At 53.6% G+C, this 22,916-nt stretch overlaps 1 protein-coding gene across 2 annotated transcripts in view; it reads right to left on the bottom strand.

Moving 5' to 3' along the window:
• ENG (endoglin) overlaps positions 1-21,685 on the bottom strand; it is a 30,925-nt gene extending 9,240 nt beyond the window's left edge. For both annotated transcript variants that reach the window (XM_017661673.3, XM_017661674.3), the window contains exons 1-4: positions 21,263-21,685; positions 12,330-12,472; positions 3,067-3,201; positions 358-577 (exon numbers count right to left, since the gene is read on the bottom strand). In XM_017661673.3, the coding sequence (XP_017517162.3) occupies positions 358-577; positions 3,067-3,201; positions 12,330-12,472; positions 21,263-21,329 (565 nt within the window). In that variant the 5' untranslated portion in view covers positions 21,330-21,685. The remainder of the gene's footprint in view (positions 1-357; positions 578-3,066; positions 3,202-12,329; positions 12,473-21,262) is intronic.
• Between the last annotated feature and the right edge of the window lie 1,231 nt (positions 21,686-22,916).

Genomic DNA, 22,916 nt, shown 5'->3' with positions numbered 1-22,916 from the left:
TTGTAAACTCAGTTCCAGAAGTGTGTCAGCTCCAGGAAGGCAGGGTCTGGGTGTGTCCCTAGAGAAGCCCCAAATGCCTAATAATAGGGTTTGGCACACGGTAGGTGCCCAGTACATGATATGAAAGTGCTGTGCTTACAGGCCAGATAATGGACAGTAGCCATTTCACAGGGTTCAATCTCATATTTGGTGAAGGAGTAATTACTGTCTGAACAGCGCACTGACTTGTGATGTGTGACCTGGAACCAATCACGTCCCCTCCTGGAGCCTTAGTGTCCACATCTGAGGAATGGGCCAGAGGAATTCAGAGTCCCCAGAGCAGAGTCCCAAGCCCAGAGGGGCTCCAGGGAAGCTGACCTTGGTCCAGACGGAGGAGGATGCTTTGGGGATCCTTCAGCTCGGCGGAAGAGGCAATGGGGCCCTTTGTAGCTGCCCACTTGAGGAGCTGGCTCTTGGTGAAGGGCGGCAGCTGTGTGGTGTTGAATCCCTGGTGCCCTTGAAAGATGACCAGTTTCGGGGTCTGGGGTGACATGTGGAAGCTCACGGTGTTGTTCCTCGGCTGAGTCCCCTCTGTGCTCTGCAGGAGGTCAGGAGATAATTTTGGGAGGCAGCTGGTTGGCTGAGCAGAGGAGGCTAGGGCTGGCAACGCTGAGGCTGGTGAATCTAAGGTCAGCCACCAGCCCCCTAACTGGGGCCCCCCCAAGAGCCAGATCTGCCCCATCTCCCTCCACACATGGGGGGACATATACTTATGTTCATCCTCCTGTCCAAACACTGCCTTCCCACCCCTCCACAGTCATACTCATTGAACCCGCACTTATATGACACCATGTGGCTAGGGCTCTGTGAAGACAACGCCTGCCTTGCCCACCCTTGCATGGTGCTAGACACATAGTAGGCACTGAGAAATACTTGTCTGACTTTGTGCCGGGCCCTGGGCCCAGCACTGGGAATCCTGACATGTCAGTTTCACCCTGACACCTGGCACACGGCATGTGCTCCCTGCAGGGGGAAGGGTAGAGGGGAGGAAAGTAGAAATGGATGAATAAATCCATGAATGAAACACAAACAGGGATGGTCCCTGTCCTGGCGATCTTCCTATCCAGTGAGTCATGCATCAAGTCATTTGAAACAACAGAAGATGAGATATTGTTTAATAAGAAATGAAGGAGCAAGACGGATCCCATGGATGGACAGGATGGGAATGTGGGAGGCTCCAGTACCCCACTGCTTCCACTGCCCGTGCTCAGGACAGACTCTGGTGGGCTGAGGGAAGGAAACAAGGAAGACTTCCTGGTGGAGGTGCTCAGAGGATTCAGAGGAAGCTGCTGGGGCCAGGGACTCAGAGTTCCCTTGTTTTCCAACTCCAAAACCAGGGACATTGTGCCGAAGCAGCCGCAGCATCAGGGACTCAGGCTGGATGCTAAGGCGGACTGCCAGGCGGGGCAGTGAGCGAGGCATCATAGAATGGTTCACCCAGAGGGAGCAGGACTTTAACTTGGGGCAAAGCGATGCGCACCTGGGTCAGGAAGCCCGCCCGCCTGATGGAAGGGCGGGGACAGTGGTTCAGAGCCAGGACAGGGGCTTATGCAGTCTGACCCTCAGGGTCATCCAGCGTAAACTGCTGGTGTATCAGGGATTGAGGGGCAAGGCGTTTGTCAGCCGCCCAGCTGGGGGTCTGGCCTGGAGGCCCGCGCCTCCAGCTGGTGCGTCCCCGCTCCGGAGGCAGCAGGCCTGGGCCACGCGGCTGGGACGGGCCCACAGCCCGGGTCCAGGACAGGCCCACAGCCCGGGTACTCTCAGCCTTGCGAGGAAGCGGCCCAGACCAGCCGGCTGCTGCCACCTTCCTGCCTGGCAGGTAGGTTTCATGTTCTCTGCGTCACTGGGGGGCCCGCCAGCCTCAGTTCCCCGGTGTGGGCCATGGGAGGGCCCGGGAACAGAATGGGAAGGGGAGAAAGCGGGGAGAGTCGAGGAGGAGAAGCCATGGCAAGGCCTCAGTGGCAATCCCACTGTTGGGATTGCAGGCCGGGGTTCAGCCAGGTCTGCCCTCCTGGTTGGCGTCTAACGCCCCCTCCCTCCCTGGGGCTTTCACACGGGTCGCTGTGTCTGTCTATGCCCTCCCTGCCACCTGTCTGGAGTCTTCACCCGCAACACCACCCTCCTCGCCCAGCTTCTCTCTGTCTGGGCCTGTCTCCTCAGCAGCCCTGGATCTGGGCCTGTGCTGGGATCCCTTAGCCCCTCTCCCGCCCTGGCTGGGTCTCTGTGGTCCATCTGTCAGCCCATCTCTGACATGCAGGCCCCCCTCCTGCCATCCCCATTTTTTTCTCTTTGTCTCCCTCCCCCTAGTTATATTTGCTTCCCCCACCATCCTCCCCCGGCCCTATGCTTTCTCTGACTGTAAACAACAGCTGCTCACATCTGGGGACCACCTCCAGGACCTCCCATGCGGCGGAGGCGGTACCCAGGGTCACTCTGCCTCCTCCAGCCCTGCGGCCCCTTGGCTGTGGGTCCCAGCCAGCTGATTTCCTCTTCCTGCTGGATGCATGTGACATTAAAAACTTGCGGTTTTAAAAAATTACTCCAATGTAGGCCATGTTAATTAGAGCAAATCTTGCAAATTCAACAAAGTGTAAAGAATAAAATAAATGTCTCTTCTAACCCCACTTCCCAACTATAACACTGTTAACACCTTGTTAGGTTTCCTTTTCCTCTGTCCTTTAATATTTTCAAACAAATGTCTGGTAACTTTTTCAGAGGAAGTGACAAGATTATTTAATGGGATGCCATTGAATCCAATTCTCCCACTGGACAGACGGGAGAACTGGGGCTCTGGGAGAGGATTGGAGTTGGCAGGAGTTGCCCATCCATCTGCCTCCTGCCTCCAGGTTTGGACTCTACTCCAGACCCTGCAGCCTTTTGGGTTCTGTCAGGGCCCATGGCAACAACCAGGGCGCTGGTGAATAATGTCAGAATGAAAGAGAAGCACAGCCACCTGGCCCACAGAGATGGACAGCTGGGGCTTCCGGTGGCCAGAGTTGCAGCTCGGGTTAGAGGAAACACACTTACATAGGCCAGGTGGAGTGGGATCCCAGGGGCCTGGAGCTGCAGGATGACATTCTCTTTGATGCTCAAGACCAGGAGCACCTCTCGGGGCTGAGTGCCATTTTGCTTGGACATCTGGATAGTCAGCTCTGACCACTCCTGGCAGAGGAGAGAGACACACACAGCAGTCAGACTTCACAGGCAGTGGCACTCCGATCAGTGGTGACCACTCACTTAGTGCCAGCTTCCACGCCACTCTCCCTGCCTGGCTTGTCCACTCCTGCCTCCCAGGGCCCTGCACAGTGCCTGGCCCTCAAGAGGTACTTAGAAAATATTTGCTGAATGAATTAAGGAGATTAGCTCCAGAAAATCCAAAGATTTTTTTTAAATGTGATGAGACTGAACTTTATCCAACAGTTGATCAAGAGTTGTTATTCCTATTGAGCACCTACTGTGTACCAGGTCCCAAGCCTCTGCGTGACTTAGTATCCTGTGCTCTTTCTCCGTGCCTATGCAGCAGTGTCAAGGCTTGACCTCTCCCCAGTTTGCTTTACTGTTTAAAGTTCTAAAATGCCCATATTTTTGTTGATATAATGCTAACACTTTGGTATCTTAGAAGAAAGTGAAGTTGAAATCATTTATGTCTTGAGCGATACCTACTGCATTAACATTTTTAATTAATCACAGTGTATGCATTTAGAATGCTTTCATAAAACAGCAATAATTATAATGCCTAACATTTATATAAGGCTTACTAGGTGCCAGGACTCTTCTAAGTGCTTTACATATTGTCTCATTTAATCCTCACAAACACCCTAAGGCACTGTTACTATTCTCACTTACGAATGAGGAAATGAGGCACAGAGAGATCAAGTCATCTGTCCATGGTCACACAGCAAGTGTGGAGCTAGGGTGTGAACTTGAGGAGGCCTCTACTCTGCCTACTGCCCCACCACATTTTTCTTTACCTCCTTATTCCCAAGAAGAAAAAGAATACAATGTCCACAAGGCAAACTTCCAACGAACAGACAAGTGCTCTGCTCCAAGACTTTCTGGACCAATGGAGTGTGAGCAGTGACTTGCTGTCACAGAGGTATATGCCGCGGGGGCCCCCGGCACGGACTCACAGGGACAAAGCCGAATGGAAACACTTTATGGAAACAAACTCCAGCAGCTCTCAAAAGCTGGCAGAAAGCTGAGCCCCCAAATCTCCTCAGACTTATCAACAAGGAGAGAGGGATTTCAAGATGAAGCCATCAGTGGAAAGTTTTTAGATTTAACTTCTAATTACCTCCTGGCTATTTCCCCAGCTGATGTCATGGAGTCCGAGTGTGTCAGCCACTGGAAAAAGCTGTCCAGAAATATTTCCGCTACTCAATAATGACACTATAATTACTCTTTGTTTGTAAGTTTGCTCTTTAAAACAAAAGCAAATGGTATTTCATTTTCTTTGTGTGACAAATAACTTTTTTTCATCTTTAAGTGAGTTATCCAGCTTGTTTATTTTGGAATAATTACTTTTATGCTGATTTATAGTAGAATGATATGTTTCAAATTTATGTTCAGATATGTTCACACCTTGATTAATTAAAGTTTCTAATGGGCCTATAGCTTTTGGTTTCTGAAATATCTTGTTTCATCAATTTTTCAAAATATCATGCCTTCTAAACACTTCAGACACTAAATACTGCTTTAAAATCATAGTTCAGTAAAATACGAAATACAAATCTAAATGTCAGCACCGATCCGTTGTTCTAGGATTCTGATCACTACTTGCAAGGACGTGGAGCTCCACACCAGCGCTCTCGGCAAAGGCCTGGGCCCAGCCGACCTGCCAGAAGCTTTGAGAATGGACCCACCCCAGCTTATGTTCATTAGCTTGAACAATGGAATATAATCGCACAACTCTGTATGTACCAAAAACTGTCCCACTGCACAGTCTAAATGGGAAAATTTTATCTCGATAAAGCTGTTGAAAAGAAACAGCTGAATATTAGTCATTTTACGTGGCTCAACCTCATCCGTGCCTGGCCCTGTGCTGAGCCTGTTGCACGTGCTCTCTTTGAAGCAGGGTCTGTGTTCTCCCATTTTACAGATGCAGCAACTGAGGCTCAAGGAGAGAACTGGCCAAGGGAGCTGACGGTGGGTGGCAAAGTCAGGTGCCCAGGGCTCATCAGCAGCCTGGTGCTGGAGCAGAGCCCATGGCCCCTGGGCTTCTGGGCAGCTGGATGGCATTCTCCCTCTTGGCCTTGCTGCTCTCCCAGGCTGTCCCACAGGTACCGCTGCCCAGCCCCCTAGGTGGTCCTCACCCAGAAGAGTGAACTCTGAGGCCCCTTAAATGGCAAATAGATGGGCCCTGTGGTTTAGTGTTACCATGGCCGGGTGGACGAGGTGCTCCAGCCTCTGCCCTGGGGGGACCCCCACAGGCTGAGGGCGCTGCAGACAACAGGCAGCAGCTGGGCAGAAAGAGCCCTGTGAACACCCATTCCCACTGCTGCTCTGCAACTGTCCCTGGTCCTCTGGGCCTCAGTTTCCCCATCTGGTAGGACAGGGTTAGGAACCAGCAGTAGGTAGGGCTCTGGATTAAGGAAGTTAAAAAAGAGAAGTAGAGGTCAGTGTTGGGTCGTGCTGAGGCAAGGGCATTAGGACACTGGAACTTGGGGACGTTCGTCACCACATCCAGCTCCTCTCCCAGAGTTCATGTACAAACCCACCACTCCACTGTCACCAAGCCCCTCCCTGGTGAGTCGCAGGCCAGGAGGTGGGCGGGGGCTGAGGCCGAAGGAGGGGCAGTCACAGGCCAGGGTCACCCAGCAAATGAGCAGTGTGGAAACTCTGGGGGCTGGAAACCTGGGTTCTATGGGATCCCTGGGCCCTTGGGCCTGGCCAAGGCCAGCTGGTTACCAGCAAAACGCAGCTGGATTTCCCCAGCGAGCATGTCCATCCCGTGGCCCTGACTCACCCGCACAGTCACTCGCATGCTGACTTCTCTCTTCCCTACCAGCAAGTTGCCCAAAGGCAAAGAAAGGGGTCCGCCTTGCCCCCCACCCCCAAGCTCCCAGTCTTCTGAATGACCTCCTGGGAATTCTGGGCGCCTAGCCGAGGAGGGCAGGCCCACCACCCCCTTACCCCAGCTGGGCAACCTGGGCCAACCTGGGCCTGCCCCCGCCCCCTCCCTGAGCGGGTGGGCGGGAGACCGCGTTTCTATTTTTGTGCCAGTGTCCCACAGATGCCATTGTTGGCCCAGCAGTTGGTGGCGGGAAGGGGGGATTTCGGTGAGGAGGCCCTGAGCACTAGTAGCCACTTATAGAAAGTCGCTTCCAGCAATTCTTCTCGGAGTGGAGCCTTGGGGCTGCCTGCAGCCCCCACCCTCTCAGGGCCAGACTGGAGCCGGCCGGATTGGAGCCAGCCGTCCTTTCCACCCCAGCAGATGAGGGTGGTACATACACGCAGGGTGGCAAGGGACGGGGGTCAAGCCAGACTGACCTGAATTCAAATGCAGGCTCAGTCATTCACCTGTGACTCTGGGCTGTCACTTCCCCTCTCTAGGCCTCAGTTTCCTGATCTGGAAAATGGACTGAATAATATGGCCACTTCATAGATTTATAAGGATTTAGTGAGACTCTGCCCGCACAGCAGGTTGTCCAGTGCCCAGCTAAATACATAGGAATAGGTTGGCTTTCGTTACCTCTGATTCCCTCCTTGCCCGCCCACCAGAGGAGTGCCGTGCTTTGGGGGCAGGGGAGGTTGGTGTTGGGTGAGGGCAGCAGTTAGCTGGAACCGGGACATGCCTCAGCTGCGCTTCCCTGTGGCATCCCTAATCTGGGCCTCGGTCTCCCCATCTGCGGTCTCCCATCTGGCTCAGTGATGCTCTAGTATCGTATGGCCCCTGGACTCCATCCTGCCTCCCAGGGGTCCCAGTGTTTGGCATCTGGGAGTCATGGTCTCCAGCTAGGTGGCCGCACAGTAGACTTTCAGAACCTTCAGGAGAGACATGTTACTTTCTCCAGCTATGGTCCCTGACCAGTCCAAGCCCTCTTCTCCCCAGTTCATTTGCCCATCTGAGAGGTCAGTGTTGGGGCTTCTGTGCTCCCAAAGGGGGACAGGAAGAAGGCACGACTCTATCCTCCAGGAGCTTGGCAGAGAACAAGACTAACACCCCCAAACAACCAGAGATGAACAGCAAGTGACATCACGGATCCCTTGGGGATGGCCAATCAGCAGATGCTTGTGTGCGTGTACATTTCCCCTCCCTTCCTTCCATTACACATCTATCCATCCGATAGTTATTCTCAGACTGACCCTGAGCTGGACACTGGGGCTACAGCAGCAAGAGAGCAAACGCAATCCCCGGGCAGCCTGTCTGACCACAGTCCGCACTCCTCCACCAGGCCTGCCCCAATCTCTGCAAGGCCTGGGATACAAATACAAATGGCAGGCCCTGGCCCCCAGCCTTTTCTTTTTCTTTTTTAAAATTAAAGTACCATTGATAGAAAATCTTATGAAGGTTTCACATGAGCAACACTGGTTTCAACATTCACCCATATTATCAAGTTCCCCCCCATCCACCCCACTGCAGTCACTGTCCATCAGCGTAGTAAGATGCTATAGAGTCACTACTTGCCCTCTCTCTGCTATCATGCCTTGCCCATGACCTACCTATATTGTGTGTGCTAATTATAATGCCCCATAATCCGCTTCCCCCTCCCACCTCCCTATTCCCTCCCCTTTGGTAACCACTAGTCCCTTCTTGGAGTCTGTGAGTCTGATGCTGTTTTGTTCCTTCAGTTTTCCTTTGTTCTTATACTCCACAAATGAGGGAAATCATTTGGTACTTGTCTTTCTCCGCCTGGTTTATTTCACTGAGCATAATACTCTTTAGCTCCATCCATGTTGTTGCAAATGGTAGGATTTTCTTTCTTTTTATGGCTGAATAATACTCCATTGTGTATATGTACCACCTCTTCTTTATCCAGTCACCTACGGATGGACACTGAGGTTGCCTCCATATCTTGGCTACTGTACATAGCACTGCGATAAACATAGGGGCGCGTATGTCTTTTTGAATCAGGGATATTGTTTTCTTCAGGTAAATTCCTAGGAGTGGAATTCCTGACTCAAATGGTATTTCCATTTTTAGTTTTTTGAGGAACCTCCATACTGCTTTCCACAATGGTTGAACTAATATACATTTCCACCAACAGTGTAGGAGGGCTCCCCTTTCTCTGTGTCCTCGCCAGCATTTGTTATTTCTTGTCTTTTGGATGTTGGCCATCCTAACTGGTGTGAGGTGATATCTCATTGTGGTTTTAATCAGCCTGCCCCCTTTTCTTCATCCCCTTCTCTTCATGACTATGTAAGTGGACAACCCAGCCCGGATGCCCAAGCTCTGCGAGTCCACCCCCCGCACATAGTCACCTCACCCACCCTTCAGGTCCAGGGGAGCTTATGCCAGCCATGTAGTGCCCCCCTAAAGGATGGCACAAGACAGAGCCAGATGCAGCCCTGGGAAGAGGCTCAGCGCATTTGGGCAGGGAATTCCGGAGTCCAGGTTGCCCAGAGCATGGACTAGGGAGAGGGGTGCAGGCTCCAGGTGGGCACATCCCTTTGTCCCTGCAGACTCCCTACTCTGTGGGAGGGCTGCAACTGGAAGAAGGCTGATGAGAGGCTGCTAACTGGGGACCCAGGCAGGGGCCCTGCTTTGCCTAGGCCTTGGGGCAGCACTGCTTTCCACAGCCCTCCATGGCTCCCCAGGGCAGTCTGGAGGAGCCTGGGCCTCCTCCCGTTCCCCTCTGCCTGAGCAGCCATGCCTGACCCCCTGGTCAGGAGTGAGTCAGTGCAACAGTCTGGCTTGGGGATGGGTGGGGCATCGTGGCTCCCCAAGTGTGCCTAAAAGTGAGGTGAATCAGCGGCTGCCCCAGCTGTGGCCTGGCTGCCTGGGGTTTGTTAGGAGGACAGCAGATTAGTGCAGTCAGCCTGACGGGAATCGCTGAGACACCAGGCCGGTTTCCTGTCTCCACCAGTCAGGATATGACCCTGGGCCCCCTCCCGGAATCCAGGCTCCGGCCTGGCCTTTGGGGACCCAACGAGATAGAGCCCCTGCCCAGCAGCCCCCTCATCTGTCTGCAAAACTCCCCAACACACGCACACATGCACACACACCCCCCGCGAACCTCTCTGCCCCAAGACTCTTGGCTGCCACAGCTCATCTGCCACCCACCCACAGGAAATCTGAGGATTCAGAGGCTACGCAAGGATGGACGGGAAAACTGGGCCTCCATGCCAGGGCCTGAAGAAGGCAGCCATAGGTCGGGAAGGATGGGGCCAGCTGCTCAGGCAGCTGCCAACCCACGCTACCGCTGCCAGCTCAGGTTTCTTGCCTCTAGGCATTTGCTCCTGCAGTGCCCTCTGCCTGGAATGCCCTTGACCCCTCTCTGTATCTGGCTAGATACTGGGAACCTCTCCCCTACTGCCCCCTTCCCTCCACATTCAGTCCTGGCCCTCCCAGGGCCCACAGCCCCCTATACTCCCTCCCTCCCTCCAGGGCTGATTCCATCATTAGTACCAGCTCTGCAGATGCTCACCTTGGCCTCCCCTGGCTTAGAAGTGGCTCAAGGACAGGGTCCCTGTCTGCTTTCTCTCTCCACCATCAATGCCCATGTAGGCTGGGCACAAAGTAGGTACCTGCCGAGGATTGGTTGAGAGGGCTTGTCAGGCAGTGGACCCCTTTCTTGGGGACTACTTGGGGAGGAAGGTACCCCCCAGGGAAACCACAGGCCCTTCAGTGTCATAGCAGTAGGGCCTGGGGGGATCATGGGCTTGACGCTTGGGGCAGAGAGGCCAGGAGCACTTGGGGGGAGGCCCAGCTCCATCAGGCTGGACTCGGTTGCCCCTCTGAAAATGGACTCACGGCCCCTTCCTGAGCTATTTGGGGGATCAAATCGGTTTGCTGATGTGAAGATGTTCTGTAAGCGGCAGCATGCCCAGCAGGAAGAGCACATTTGTAGTGAGACATGGAACCCAAAGAGGAGACGCTATAGAAACCACGACAGCACAGCTACTGGCTCAATGTTTTGCCTGCTGCCCATTGGAGTCTCCAGGCCCCTGTGAGGTAGGTGCCAGTATTGTCTCCATGTTTCCTGTGGGAAAACCAAGGCTTGGAGGGGTGGCCCAAGGCTGTGCTCCTGTAAGTGGGGAGCCAAAATTCAACTGGAACACTGTCTGGCTCCGGAATCCATGTTCTTGACCCTTGCATGGAGGTCATGTAGCAGTATATTCATTCATTCATTCATTTACAGTTTTACCAAACAGTTATTTGGCATATGCCAGGCCCTGAGACAGATTCCAATACTCCACAATTCTTCAGTGAGTCCCTGAGCCCAAGAAACGTGTGTCTCCTGGACAGCAGGAATAAGGAGCTCCCTCTGCACGCCAGGCCCCATATGAGGTGCTAGCCAGTGGCAGATCCAGGCCTGGAGCCCTGGTTTCCTGAACCCCAGCTCTCTCCACCACCCCCTCAAACCAGGTTCCCTGCAGTCCTGGAGCTTGCAGTCGGGTGCCCTGAGTTAAAAGCTGATGTTCCGTGGACTGAGTTCTCTGGAAGAGGCAGAGGGTGGCAGATGCTATCGTCATGAGCTCTAGGGCGACATGAGTCGCCACAGCACCCTGCATGTCCCTAACAAGCCTCCAGGGACTTTCAGTGCCCACTGGAGAAAGGCCAAACCCCTGAATAAGGCGAGGGTCTTGTCCTTCTCCCCAGCCCTGCCAGAGATGAACTGGAAGCTCCTGCTGCTGGAACCGTAGGCTGACCAGCCACAGCCCGTGGCCCCACCTGTGCATTCACCCTGTTCGCTGCTCATCCCCACGGCTGCCTCCTTCATACAGTGGGCGCCTGGCTGTCTCGAGTATTGTTGCCTCCTCCAGGAAGCTCTGCCTATTCCCACAGCAGCCGGGGTAGCCCTGCCCTGTGCTCCCACAGAGCACCAACACAGTCAACTGGGTCCCGGCTGGCTGGCTGCACATCTATGTCCTAAACACCCGGCACCCGGCGCGGTCTTCCTCTGACTGGCCTGCTGCTGAGTGATTAGGGTGGAGGAATCCCAGTCACTCAGAGGAGGCACAGAGACCCGAACATGAGAACAAACGAAATAAACTTACTGCAGGCAATCTTAATTTTCCATATCATTACCAAGCTCGGAAAAAAATTACAATGGCTATGAAAACCACATAACGTGTTTGGCGCTATCTGCGGTTTGAGGATTATCGAGGCCCACAGTCCTCAGGGCAGGCAGGGCGGTGGGGAGCAGGCCCCCCGATACTGGTGGTCTGGGCACCGTCTTATCACCGCACAAACGCAGGGCAACTTAACAGTTTTGGGAGTGATTGGCCACAAGTTCACCCCAAGCTGACACCACTAAATCGCTATCGGGACCTGAGGCCACATCAGCCAGGTGTGGCCACCAGCCCAGGCAGGACAGATGTCGCCTGAACACTGAGATCCACTGGGGAGCCAGGTGACAGCCTAGCTTGGTGTCTCTGGGGTCTGACATGAACTCCGGCCTTGGACATGTCGCTTCACTTCTCAAGGGCTGCCTCGGTTTCCTCCTCTGAAAAGGGGGGATAGTAACAGACCCTGACCAATGGGCCTTTGGGAAGCTTAATACATGTAAAATGTTTAACTCAGTTCCTGGTGCTTAGTAGGCCTAGCCTAGTACCTAGCACATAGTAAGTGCTCACTAAATGTGTTTTTATTAAGTGGGACTTAGACAAACTGATGGTGACCGCGGGAGTGTTCTTGGTGGGGAGAATAGTCTCTGAGGTGGCATCGCTGGCTTCCAATCTCTGAGGCTCCCTGGCCAGGTCAGAGATATTTGATGGGAGAAATTCTAGGGGGGAAGATTGGGGCTCAGCTAAGGATGCCCTTCCTCAAAGTCAAAGCTGCCTAGCGATGAACTGTGTCCACTGGAAGCCATGTCTGCTGCTCCTCACCACTGCAGGTGCCACAGCTCGCCCGGTCCTCACCACTGCCCATTTGGCTCTCCTCCACTTGGTCACAGCCAAACCCAGCCCTTCCCACCTGGGGGGCACCCAGAAGACTGCCCTGATGCTGGCCCCAGAAATGCTACCCCTTAGAGGCCCTGTGAGATGCCCACGTCACCCTCTTGGCAGGGATCCTTGTGAAGACTCAGCCCATGGTGCCAGGAACAGCCACAAGGAAGGTGTTCCCTCACCCATCAGCCCTGGGCCTTCCTCGGGGTCCCCACCTGACCCTGCCATGGGGCACTTACCCTTGAGAACTCCAGGAAGAGGATGTGGACTTCCAGGGTAGCATTGGGGACCTGAGCCACACAGCCCTCAGAAACCTGGCTTGTGATGTATGTCACCTCGGGGTCCACAGGCTGTAGGTCACAATGGACTGTTTCTGCAAGACCTGTCGGGGGAAGCACAGCAGGAGAGAGGACCAGATAAGAATCGGGTGGTGACAATTATCCCCCCTTTCTAAGGGCCTACTGGGTGCTTGGCACTGGCTAAGGGCTTTATGCATCTCCATGGCTACTCTATGAAGTGAAAACCATCATAGCCATTCCACAGATGGAGAAACTGAGGCTCAGAAAGAAGTCTTTTACCTGAGGTCACAGTACTACTAGGTGTAGGGTTGACAGATAAAATGCAGGGCACCCAGTTAAATGTGAATAAATAAAAATGAATAATTAAAAAATATGTATAAGTATACCCCCAAATATTGCATGAGACATAGTAAATTTTTAAAAACTGTTTAGCTGAAATTCAAATTTAACTGGGCATCCTCTATTTTTATTTGCTGTATCTGGCAACCCTAACTGTGCGGCAGGGCCCAAGGCTCCAGGCAGGTTCACTCCGAAGGAAGACAAGAGATCGGGAGACAAAACCTCCCTCTTGCCCCTCCGGGAGGCTGGGAGAAATGGGCCGAGGAGGGCTGAGGCTCCTGGCCCCAGGGGACAGAGTGAGCCCAAAGGGTGCCCAGGTTCTGGAGGGCCGCTGCCAGGGTAGGCCACGGAGCCCGCCACGGGGCTGCCCGGAAACGCAGGTCCTGAGGGAAGGGAATGGAATTTCACCCTGACCCAGCAGAGGAGGAAGAGGAAATGAGGCCCCTACACCTCGTCCTGAAGAATGTGCCGGGGAAGGGGGGCTCCCGGAGGAGGGAAGGGGGACAGAAGGGGAGACTGTTTGGAAGTTCATGTCTCCATCTTGTCGCGCTCACTTCCTGTTTTCTTGGAGATCAAAGATGGGCGCGGAGGGTCTGGCCGCACGTCCAGCCGTTGTTGCCAGTGCAGAGGAGGGGGGTAGGGTGACTTCTTCCGAATCCAGGGCCCTTGGGCTGTCTTTGCCTAACCCGGCCTGTTTCCCCACCTTTCCCTGGCCTTGCTGGGCTCAGGACCCGGGGAGGTCAGAGAAGGACGCCAGAGGGCCACAGTGCACCACCCAGCAGCAACATCCTGGGAAGGGTGAGGTCTGCAGACATTTGGCCACCAGGCCTTCTAAGTCCTGGTCCCGACCTGGGTACCAGGGATGCCAGAGAACTTGGCTAATACGGCATTTTTGTTAAAAGCCCCTGGAGCCAGGGTGACCTGGGTTTGAATCTCACACCCAATACTTACTAGCTATGTGGCTTTAGTGAACGATGTCACCAACTTGGGCTTCAATTGCTCATCTGTAAAAGGACAATGAGACTAGAACCCATACAACCCATGGAGGTTGCTGGGAGGATTCGGTGGGACAGGGCACGTGGCGTTTCCTTTTATCACAATTATTTGACTGACTTCAGTCCCTGGAGAAGAACTGACTGCCTGGGGGGTGAAGTGGTGGGATGGGCAGCCTGCAGGTGAGAGACTCCTGAGAGGGAGGCCACTGGGCCCTCAGGCCAACTGGGTCCTCCACCCGCAGATTCAAGGGCTGGCGTCACCTCCTGCTGTCCCCCCTGCTGTGACCCACGAGCCCCTCAGGGCTCCCCACCCTCCCCCTTTCCCTATCAGTGAAAACAGACTTCTTGGCTGTCACCTGGCTCAAGTCCCTCCTGTAAAGATGGGGAGCCCAAGGCCCAGGGAGGTGACATGTGCCAGAGTCACACCGCACATGGCTGACCAGGCCGGGCCTCGGACTGCCTCTCCCCACATCATCAGGGGTCCGGGCTGCAGGTCAGCACAGCGCCTTCCTCCACCCCTCTGCATGTTCCCTGCCCCCTCCCCAGACTTCCAGGAACCCCAGTTCCTCCGGGATTGCCGGGGCCGCCCGGGGCCACCTCCTCCATGCCGTCAGCCAGCCGGAGAGGCCACAGGCCTGGCCATTATGTAATGATCAGATAACAGGCCAGGCTGGGAGATCAGATAAGAGGTCCATTTATTTTGGGGCCTTTTCGAATCCTGGCCGCCCCCACCCCGCAGACGAGAATGGGGAGACAGGAGGGAGTGTGACGCCCGGGCCTGTCTCAAGGAGCCGGAGGCGGGCCCAGACAGAGCTGAAAACAATCCCCTGGCACCAAGGGAAAGCCAGGGCCTCCCGGGACCCGGGTTGGAGGAGGCGCCACTGGATGCTTAGGTGACTGGCCCCAGTGAGAGACCCAGGAGCCACCTCTCCACCTCGGTCCCCTTCCTCCTCCTCCCCACCCATGAGCACAGAGCCACCCCTGTGCTTTCCAAAGAGCGACGGCCAGCACCTTGGGAGGCCACAGAGGGTGAAAGTCAAGCAGCTCTGGAGCCAGATAGCCTGGGTCAAATCCCAGCCCTGCCTGTTACAGAGTGGTCACCTTGAGCAAAGACCTGACTTCTCTGAACCTTAGTTTCCCCATTTGCAAAGCAGCTTCCATCATGCTTCCTGGGAGCCAGGTACCTTTTTGAGGCTTTACATGAGTTCATTCATTTGCTCCCCACAGAAGCCCTACAAGGGGGGGCACTGTTATTATAGCTATTTGACACATGGGGACCTGAAGAGTAGTGGGGTGCAAGATTCTACCCAAGGTTACTTAGCTGTTAGCAGCAGGCTTGTATTTGAACCCAGGACACCTGGCTCTAGCACTGCACCCATTTTGCAGGCTGTGCATCAGCTTGGTAAGTGACCCATGTAAAGAGCCTGACAATGTAAGTGTCCTGCACACAGTAGCTATGACTGTTTTGTAATTCCAGGGTAGATCCTTTTTGACAAGCATCTTTTCTGCCTTTCCTCAGTTGCCCAGCCACACAGTCACCCTCTGATCCTTTCGGGGTCCAATTATAGCCTCACAGATTTCCCAGCTTCCAGCCTAACTACAGGCCACCAGCAAGGTCTCAGCACCTCCTTTCCCCGGTCTTTCCCATGGCTCCCCAAATCCTGCAGGTTCCAGTCCACCCTCCACAGCCAGAGTTCAGTTAAGAAGTGCAGGGATCTGATAGATGCCAAAGGTTCAGATCCTGATTCCACTACCTTCCAACTTCCTTTTTGTGCCTCAGTGTTATTATCTGTAAAATGGGGATGAAGATAATCACAACAGCTTCTTCTGCACAATTCTTCCTCCAGTTGGTGAGAATGTTGGTAAGATGACCCTTGCACAGTGCTAAGCAGGCTACCCATACATGAGGGTTCCTCAGGAACTGGCTACTATGGCCACGATCATTTATGCCCAGTCAGTGGGGAGATGTGAGCTTTTCCTTCAAACACACCTTGTCCATTGCCTCTGCAATGCTCTTTCCAGGCCAACAGTCTTCCAACCACTTATTCAACTTCTATTCATCCTTCAAAACCCTATTGCAAAAATCTTCTCATCAGAAACCATCCAGTCATGCGCTAGGTGGGAGGGCCACTGTAAGTGCAGCAAAGGGACCCAATACCCAGGGTGAGAAGCTCTGGCAACAGAAAGATCCTCATCATCTCCCTTCGGCACTGTGGTGCGTGGTTAGGTCCAGGGCTCAAGACCCAGTGGCTCATTTCTGGGCTGTTATTCCAGCAGATGCCTTCACCTGCCTGTGCCCTGGTCTCCTTGGCTATAAAGTAGGGGTGACAGGGGGGTCTGCTTTGTAGGGCTTTTGCGAACTACACACAACAGGTCTAACGCAGTGTGTGGTATACTGATACAAGTGCTGAATCAATGTCAGCTGCTTCATGTGTCTCTTCACCTCCATCCTTGGCACAGGTATGTAAGTCAGCTCAGCTCTGGATGAGGGTCCTCTTCAGCCTCCAGGTGATGCCCCCACGCTGGGGCTGGAGCTAGAAAGGGCACTCCAGAGCCAGGGCGATCAGCTCCCCAAGCCTCCCGTGCCCAGGCGACCAAAGGTGCGAGGAAAAGTGGCTGGGTTTGTGAGCAGACGGCCTGGGGTTGAAATCTGAACCCATAACCTCTTCTGAACCTCAATTTACGCATCTGTAAACTAGGTATAGGGACAAATCTGCCTGCTCACTGGGTGCACGAATAGGTGGTCTGCTCCCTCTTGCCCAGATCCCCAGAGGCCCTTGAGCGAACACACCAGGACTCTCATCAGAGGGCTTAGCACTGATCCCTCCATGACCATGAGAGAGACCAAATCCAGCTCTCCCTCTGAGCCTCGGTGTCACCGTCTGTCTGGCCGAGGTGGGAGAGAATCTTCACGGTCATGTCCCCACTGTCCCCAGGGACTCACTTTCTCCTGCTCACGCAGCTCCTGCTCCAACCCCTTCTATCTCCTGGCACATGGGAAGCTGTCCGTGAATGCAGCCTTCAGGAGACGGATTTTTGTGGTCTTTGGCCAGCATCATTACCCCGGTCTCCAGAGAGTCCCAGATCCGCACACAAGTGGCCGGCGGCACGGGGACTCTAAGTCATGCCTCTGCCCCATCCTCCCGCGACCGTTCATCCATATTTAGGAAACACTCATTGATCCCAGCCACCAACATGGGCCACGACCCCAGCGTCCCCCTCCTGGGATTCTATCCAAGTGAAGTGCTCCAAAATACAGGAAGAGGGTCATGTATCAAAAATGTGCACAGAGGCGGTATTTATAACTAGCCCCAAAGGGAAACCACCCAAATCTTCAACAATAGGAGATCCATTAGGCAAAGGATGGGTGGCACATTTAAGGGAGAGAACATCCCAGGGCCGCCATGGGACAGTTGTGGAGTCCACCTGACAACACAGAAAGCTTCTGGGACACCAGAAAGGTACACAAGACTCCCAAATGTTGATCCACCTGCATTACAGTGACTTTAAACAGCTGGACAAAAACTAGGAAGCAACCCACCAGGATGCCAACAGTGCCCATTTTAATAAAGGAGCCTGGGAGGTAGTCTTTTTCCCTCTTATCTACTTTCCTTGAGGAGTGAACTGAAGTGAATACATAGTTAAAATTGCTTTTTAAAAATCTCTACACGTTCTTAAAAAAATTTGGAACTTGGCAAAAAGTGTGTCTTAGGAAGCAAAAATCTCCTGAAGAAACCCCATGCTATAGAACAATGACGTCGGGGCTTACTCTGTGCATATGATGCATTATTACTATTTTACTCTTACAGAAATGGAATGAGTGCCGTTTGGGCCCCTAACAGTGTGTCCAAGACACCAGCCCATAGCAGTGTAGATACAGGGTTTTTTCTTGGTAACGGCTGCATGGTATAAATTCATTTACTAGGACCCAGGCTGGTGGACATTTGGGGGGATTTCTGCTTGTTGGCTTTTTGTTACAGGTATCTAAGGACCATATGGCTTTACAGAGCTGAGCAAACAATTCCGTAGGACTCATTTCTGAAGGCTGAGTTGGTACACAAGTTGTGGTTTTGAGAGATTCTGCCAACCTGTGTTCCCAGAAGGCTGGACCCATTTTTAGACCTGTTTTGGACCCATTTGCACCTCCTCCAGCCTGAATGAGGATGCCTGGGTCACTCCTACCCTCTCCACCAGCGTGGAGATCTCCATTCCAGGCCCCATCTGCCCTCCACGGGTCTCAGTTTCCCAGACTGTGAATAAGTGGGACTTGATGGTTTGGAGTGCCCTTGAACCCTATGATCACTGGGATGCCAGTACCTGGTCGCAGGAGCGCACTGATAAATTATCGGGAGTTTTTCTAATTGGCTGTTAAACACAGCCATTATTAAAAACTAAATTTTGTAAACTTACAATTAAATACATTATATATATATTTAAAAATAATGAATCTCAAAACTCATCACTTTATAATTATTATACTCCATTTTACTATTATCTATGCTCTCGAGGTTATGTCTGTCGTATCTGTGTGGTGGAAATACTAGATAAAGGTGAACTACTGTGCCACAGTCCCAGCTCCAAGTTTAGTGAGCCAGTAGCTTGAAATCAGCTGCACCGGAAAGGTTACACCACAGAAATGGACAAACGCTGCCCACGCCCACCTCCCACTGCTGATGTCAATTATTTGCCGGCACACCACTGCCTTTGATCCTGTAAAACCAGACCCCGAAGACCTGCACGGCTACTTCCCTGATGCCCAAGAGGAAGAGTGCCATAAGCTACAAGTGTGGGGGAGGCAGGAGAAAGACAGGGCGGCCTGGAAGCCTATGAGGGGGCTCAGGTAGGGCTCCTATCTGAGCTGTGTGACCTGAGCAGGTCACGGCCTCCACTTCCTCTCCTGTAAAATGGGGTGACAATGGCAGCCATCTTCTTGGATTAGCGGGAGCTCTGTCAAGAGGGGCTGCTGTGTCACACATGATTAAGGGCAAGTGTTCAGAGGAGTCCCTGTCCTGGGGTCAAAGCCCAGCTAGGTCGCTTAATGTCTGAGACTCAGTCCTGTCCATCAGTGGGGCAGTGGTCAGAGCTTTAGAGACCAGGATAGGGACTTAAACACGCTTTGGGTGAGTGAAGCTGGGGAGGGGGTGGCCTCTGCTACTGTTCTTTCCCTTCTTGTTTCCCACCCCACATCCTTCACAGAGTCCCTGGAGGCACGCTGGGTGAAGGGGTGTGCACAAGGCTGTCCTGTGGTTTTAGGGGGATGAGGAGCAGGGCAAGGGGGCCCATGGTGAGTGGGACAAAGGGCTGAGAGTCCCCTATTCCTCAGGGCCCCTCGTCTGGTGATTTCAGAAGGCAGTAGAGGCCATGACTGCCTGGAAAATCCCCAGACTGAGGAGCCCCCTCAGGACCCCTAGTGTGGGCCTGCCTCCCCATCCGGCACACTTCTTGCGGGTAGAGAAACGGGGCCCAGGGAGAGGACTGTGTTCAGAAGGGCACCGCTCAAACTGGACAGCTACATGTAAGAGAATGAAACTGGATCACTGTCTAACCCCATACACAAAAGTAAATTCAAAATGGATCAAAGACCTGAATGTAAGTCATGAAACAATAAAACTCTTAGAAAAAAAACAGGCAAAAATCTCATGGACATAAACATGAGCAACTTCTTCATGAACGTATCTCCATGGACAAGGGAAACAAAAGCAAAAATGAACAACTGGGACTATATCAAGCTGAAAAGCTTCTGTAGAGCAAAGGACACCATCAATAGAACAAAAAGGCATCCTACAGTATGGGAGAATATATTCAAAAATGACAGATCCGATAAAGGGTTGACATCCAAAATATATAAAGAGCTCACACACCTCAACAAACAAAAAGCAAATAATCCAGTTAAAAAATGGGCAGAGGAGCTGAATAGACACTTCTCCAAAGAAGAAATTCAGATAGATGATCAGCAGGCACATGAAAAGATGCTCCACATCACTAGTCATCAGAAAAACGTAAATAAAAACCACAATGAGATATCACCTCACACCAGTTAGGATGGCCAGCATCCAAAAGACAAACAACAACAAATGCTGGTGAGGATGTGGAGAAAGGGGAACCGTCCTACACTGCTGGTGGGAATGTAAATTAGTTCAACCATTGTGGAAAGCATTATGGAGGTTCCTCAAAAAACTCAAAATAGAAATATCATTTGACCCAGGAATTCCACTTCTAGGAATTTACCCTAAAATGCAGCAGCCCAGTTTGAAAAAGACATATGCACCCCTATGTTTATCGCAGCACTATTCACAACAGACAAGATATGGAAGCAACCTAAGTGTCCATCAGTAGATGAATGGATAAAGAAGATGTGGCACATATACACAATGGAATATTATTCAGCCATAAGAAGTAAACAAATCCTACCATTTGCTACAATATGGATGGAACTAGAGGGTATTATGCTCAGTGAAATAAGCCAGGCAGAAAAAGACAAATACCAAATGATTTCACTCATATGTGGAGTATAAGAACAAAGAAAAAACTGAAGGAACAAAACAGCAGCAGAATCACAGAACCCAAGAACGGACTAACAGTTACCAAAGGGAAAGGGACTGGGGAGGATGGGTGGGATGGGAGGGATAAGGGGGAAAAAAAAGTGGGGTCATTGCTATTAGCAGATATAATGTGGGGGGGCACGGGGAGGGTGTACAGCACAGAGAAGACAAGTAGTGACTCTACAGCATCTTACTACGCTGGTGGACAGTGACTGCAATGGGGTGGGGTGGGGGGACTTGGTGATGGGGGTGTCTAGTAAACATAATGTTCCTCATGTAATTGTAGATTAATGATACCAAAATAAGAAGAAAAAAAAAGAAAAGGAAAGCTAAAGACTGGGAAAAATATTTTTAATGTTAAAAAAAAAAAAAAGGGCGCCGCTCACAGGCCCTGGGAAGGTAAGGGTGGAGGACTGCAGAGCTGGCCACAAAATAACAGCAATAACAGCCCAGAAACAGCCGGCCTGCCTGGGAGCTCCTTCTACAAGCGTCCTCACCGCCAACTCCCCAGCGGACCTAGGGAGCTCTCCTCTCACCCCGTTTTGCTCAGAGGCCCCAAGGGGACACCATGAGGAAGTAACGTGCGAGATTTGAACCCAGAGCCCCACCACCGACCGTGAGACCAATGCCTTCCATCCCGCATGCTACTCCCATGGGAAAGCTAGGCCTAGAGAGGGCAGGAGACTCCCCCGGGGCTGCGCAGCACTCTGGGACCTGGGTTTCCTGGGGAGAACCGGGACATAGCCGGGTGGGTAGAGCCAGGGGCAGGTCACAGTAAGTAACTCAGCTCTGTTTGCCCCAGGCTTTCAGGTCTGAAAGCTCTCATCCCACCAGACTGAGATGGTCGACCACCCTGGCACCCACCTTAGGCTGTCTAACCCTTAGGTCAGCTCCACTGGGCATGAGCTTGGGTCATAGGGTAGAGGCCGGGAACACTTGGGGCCTGGCCTGTGCGTCGGGGGCCCAGTCTCCCCACCCCGAGTCCCTGGACACCTACTTGTGGGCCTGAGACTGCAGACAGCCAGCAGCAGGGCAGCGACGGGGGGCAGCGTGCCACGGTCCATGTTGTCCACCTGGGGTCTGTGTGCTGGGCCTTATCCGGTGTCCAGGGGCAGGGCTGCAGGCGGGCGCGGGGGCTGGCGTGGGCTCTCGCGGGGACCCAAGGGGAGCAGGCGGCCGGAGTGACGGCGTCCCTGCTCCAGCCTTCTGAGGTGGCAGCCAAGGGGTCAGGAGAAGTGGGCACGTGGGCACGTGGGCACAGGGCCAGGCGGGGGGTCGCCGGCCGAAGGCTGAGCCGGGAGGGGTGCCGGGCTCCGGGGGGCAGCAGCAGTCCAGGCCTGTGGATGCAGATGGAAGCTGGGGTATGACCGTCAGCCCGCGGAGCTCCGGCTCATCCAGCCTGGCCTGGGAGGCAGGAAATGCGCTTCCTTAGAGAAGGGGCCGGGCCAGGCGGCCTGCCAGGCGGGGAGAGGAAGTGCATGGGCTTTGTCGCTGGGTGGGGGGCCCTCAGGCGGGGGTGGGGTGGGGGAGTAGGGGGGTGGGACCCAGGCTCCAGGCTGGTCTCCTCATGCACACCCCCTCCCATCTCACCCTCTCCGGGGTTGGCTGGTGAGGTTCATCCGGCAGCCCCCAAGGGGCAATTGAACACAATCACCCTGAGAGCCCCCCATGGGGCCCTTCCAGGGCCCAGGCCTTGGCCAGGGCGGCTCATGCGGAGCTCACAGCCCTGCGGACGCAGTGTCCCCATTTTGCAGATCAGGAAACAGGGCTGTTTGTGAGCCGACCGGCCCGCGAAGATCGTGGAGCTGGGATTCGAACAGTTCTCATCAGGCACAAAGCTGGCTTACGTACGTATGCCACCCTGCCACCCAGCTGGGGGGAGACACTGAGGCTCAGAGTAGGGATGGAACACCCCAAATCGGCACAACACTCGGCTGGGGCTGAGGTCTCCCCAGAGCTGACAGGGGACCTGGCCAGGGCCACACACACACTGTCTGCGCCTCCATGGGTGTACAATCTTTCAGGAACAAAAGACAGCCCGAAATGAAAGGGGGACAGACTTTGACGGTGTTTCTGAAGTCAGAGGGCCCTGGGTTGCCCTGGGCTGGCTCTGCCTGCTCTGAGCTGTGAGGTCTTGAGCAAGTCCCCTCAAGGCTCAGTGCCCCTGTTTAGCAGGCACAGTAGTGCCGTCTTCACCGGGCTGGGGTGAGATTTCCAGGGGTCGGGCCCTCGCACGCTGAGCCCTGGGCCTGGCACACAGGAAGTGCTCTTCTTTAATGCTCCCTGAACCTGGGGGACAGTTTCAGAACTGCCTTTTGTTCATTCTGCAAACAGTAAGTGCCACCTGTGTGTCCACCATGGTGCCAGTCATTGGTAGCATCTAATGTCAGGCCAAAGTTGCTCAGAGGAGGAGGCGTTAGGTCCAGCCTTGCGAAGACCCGGTGAGTGTGGTGGGGGGTATAGAAGAAAGGGGTAAGGAGGGCATGTCAGGCAGAGGACAGGCCTGGGCAAAGGTACAGAGGCAGGAAGTGGTTGGACCACTGTAGGACAAGCAGGGGTGTGGTGGGGACAGGAAGCCCGGAGAGACAGACTCTGGCCCTGCTCTGGGAGGGGGGCCCTGAATGCCAGGACTGTATCCTAAAGGCCATGGG

The sequence above is a fragment of the Manis javanica genome, chromosome 2 (genome assembly GCF_040802235.1).
Source record: "Manis javanica isolate MJ-LG chromosome 2, MJ_LKY, whole genome shotgun sequence".
NCBI classification, from domain to species: domain Eukaryota; kingdom Metazoa; phylum Chordata; class Mammalia; order Pholidota; family Manidae; genus Manis; species Manis javanica.
This window is presented reverse-complemented; position numbering and strand designations above follow the sequence as displayed.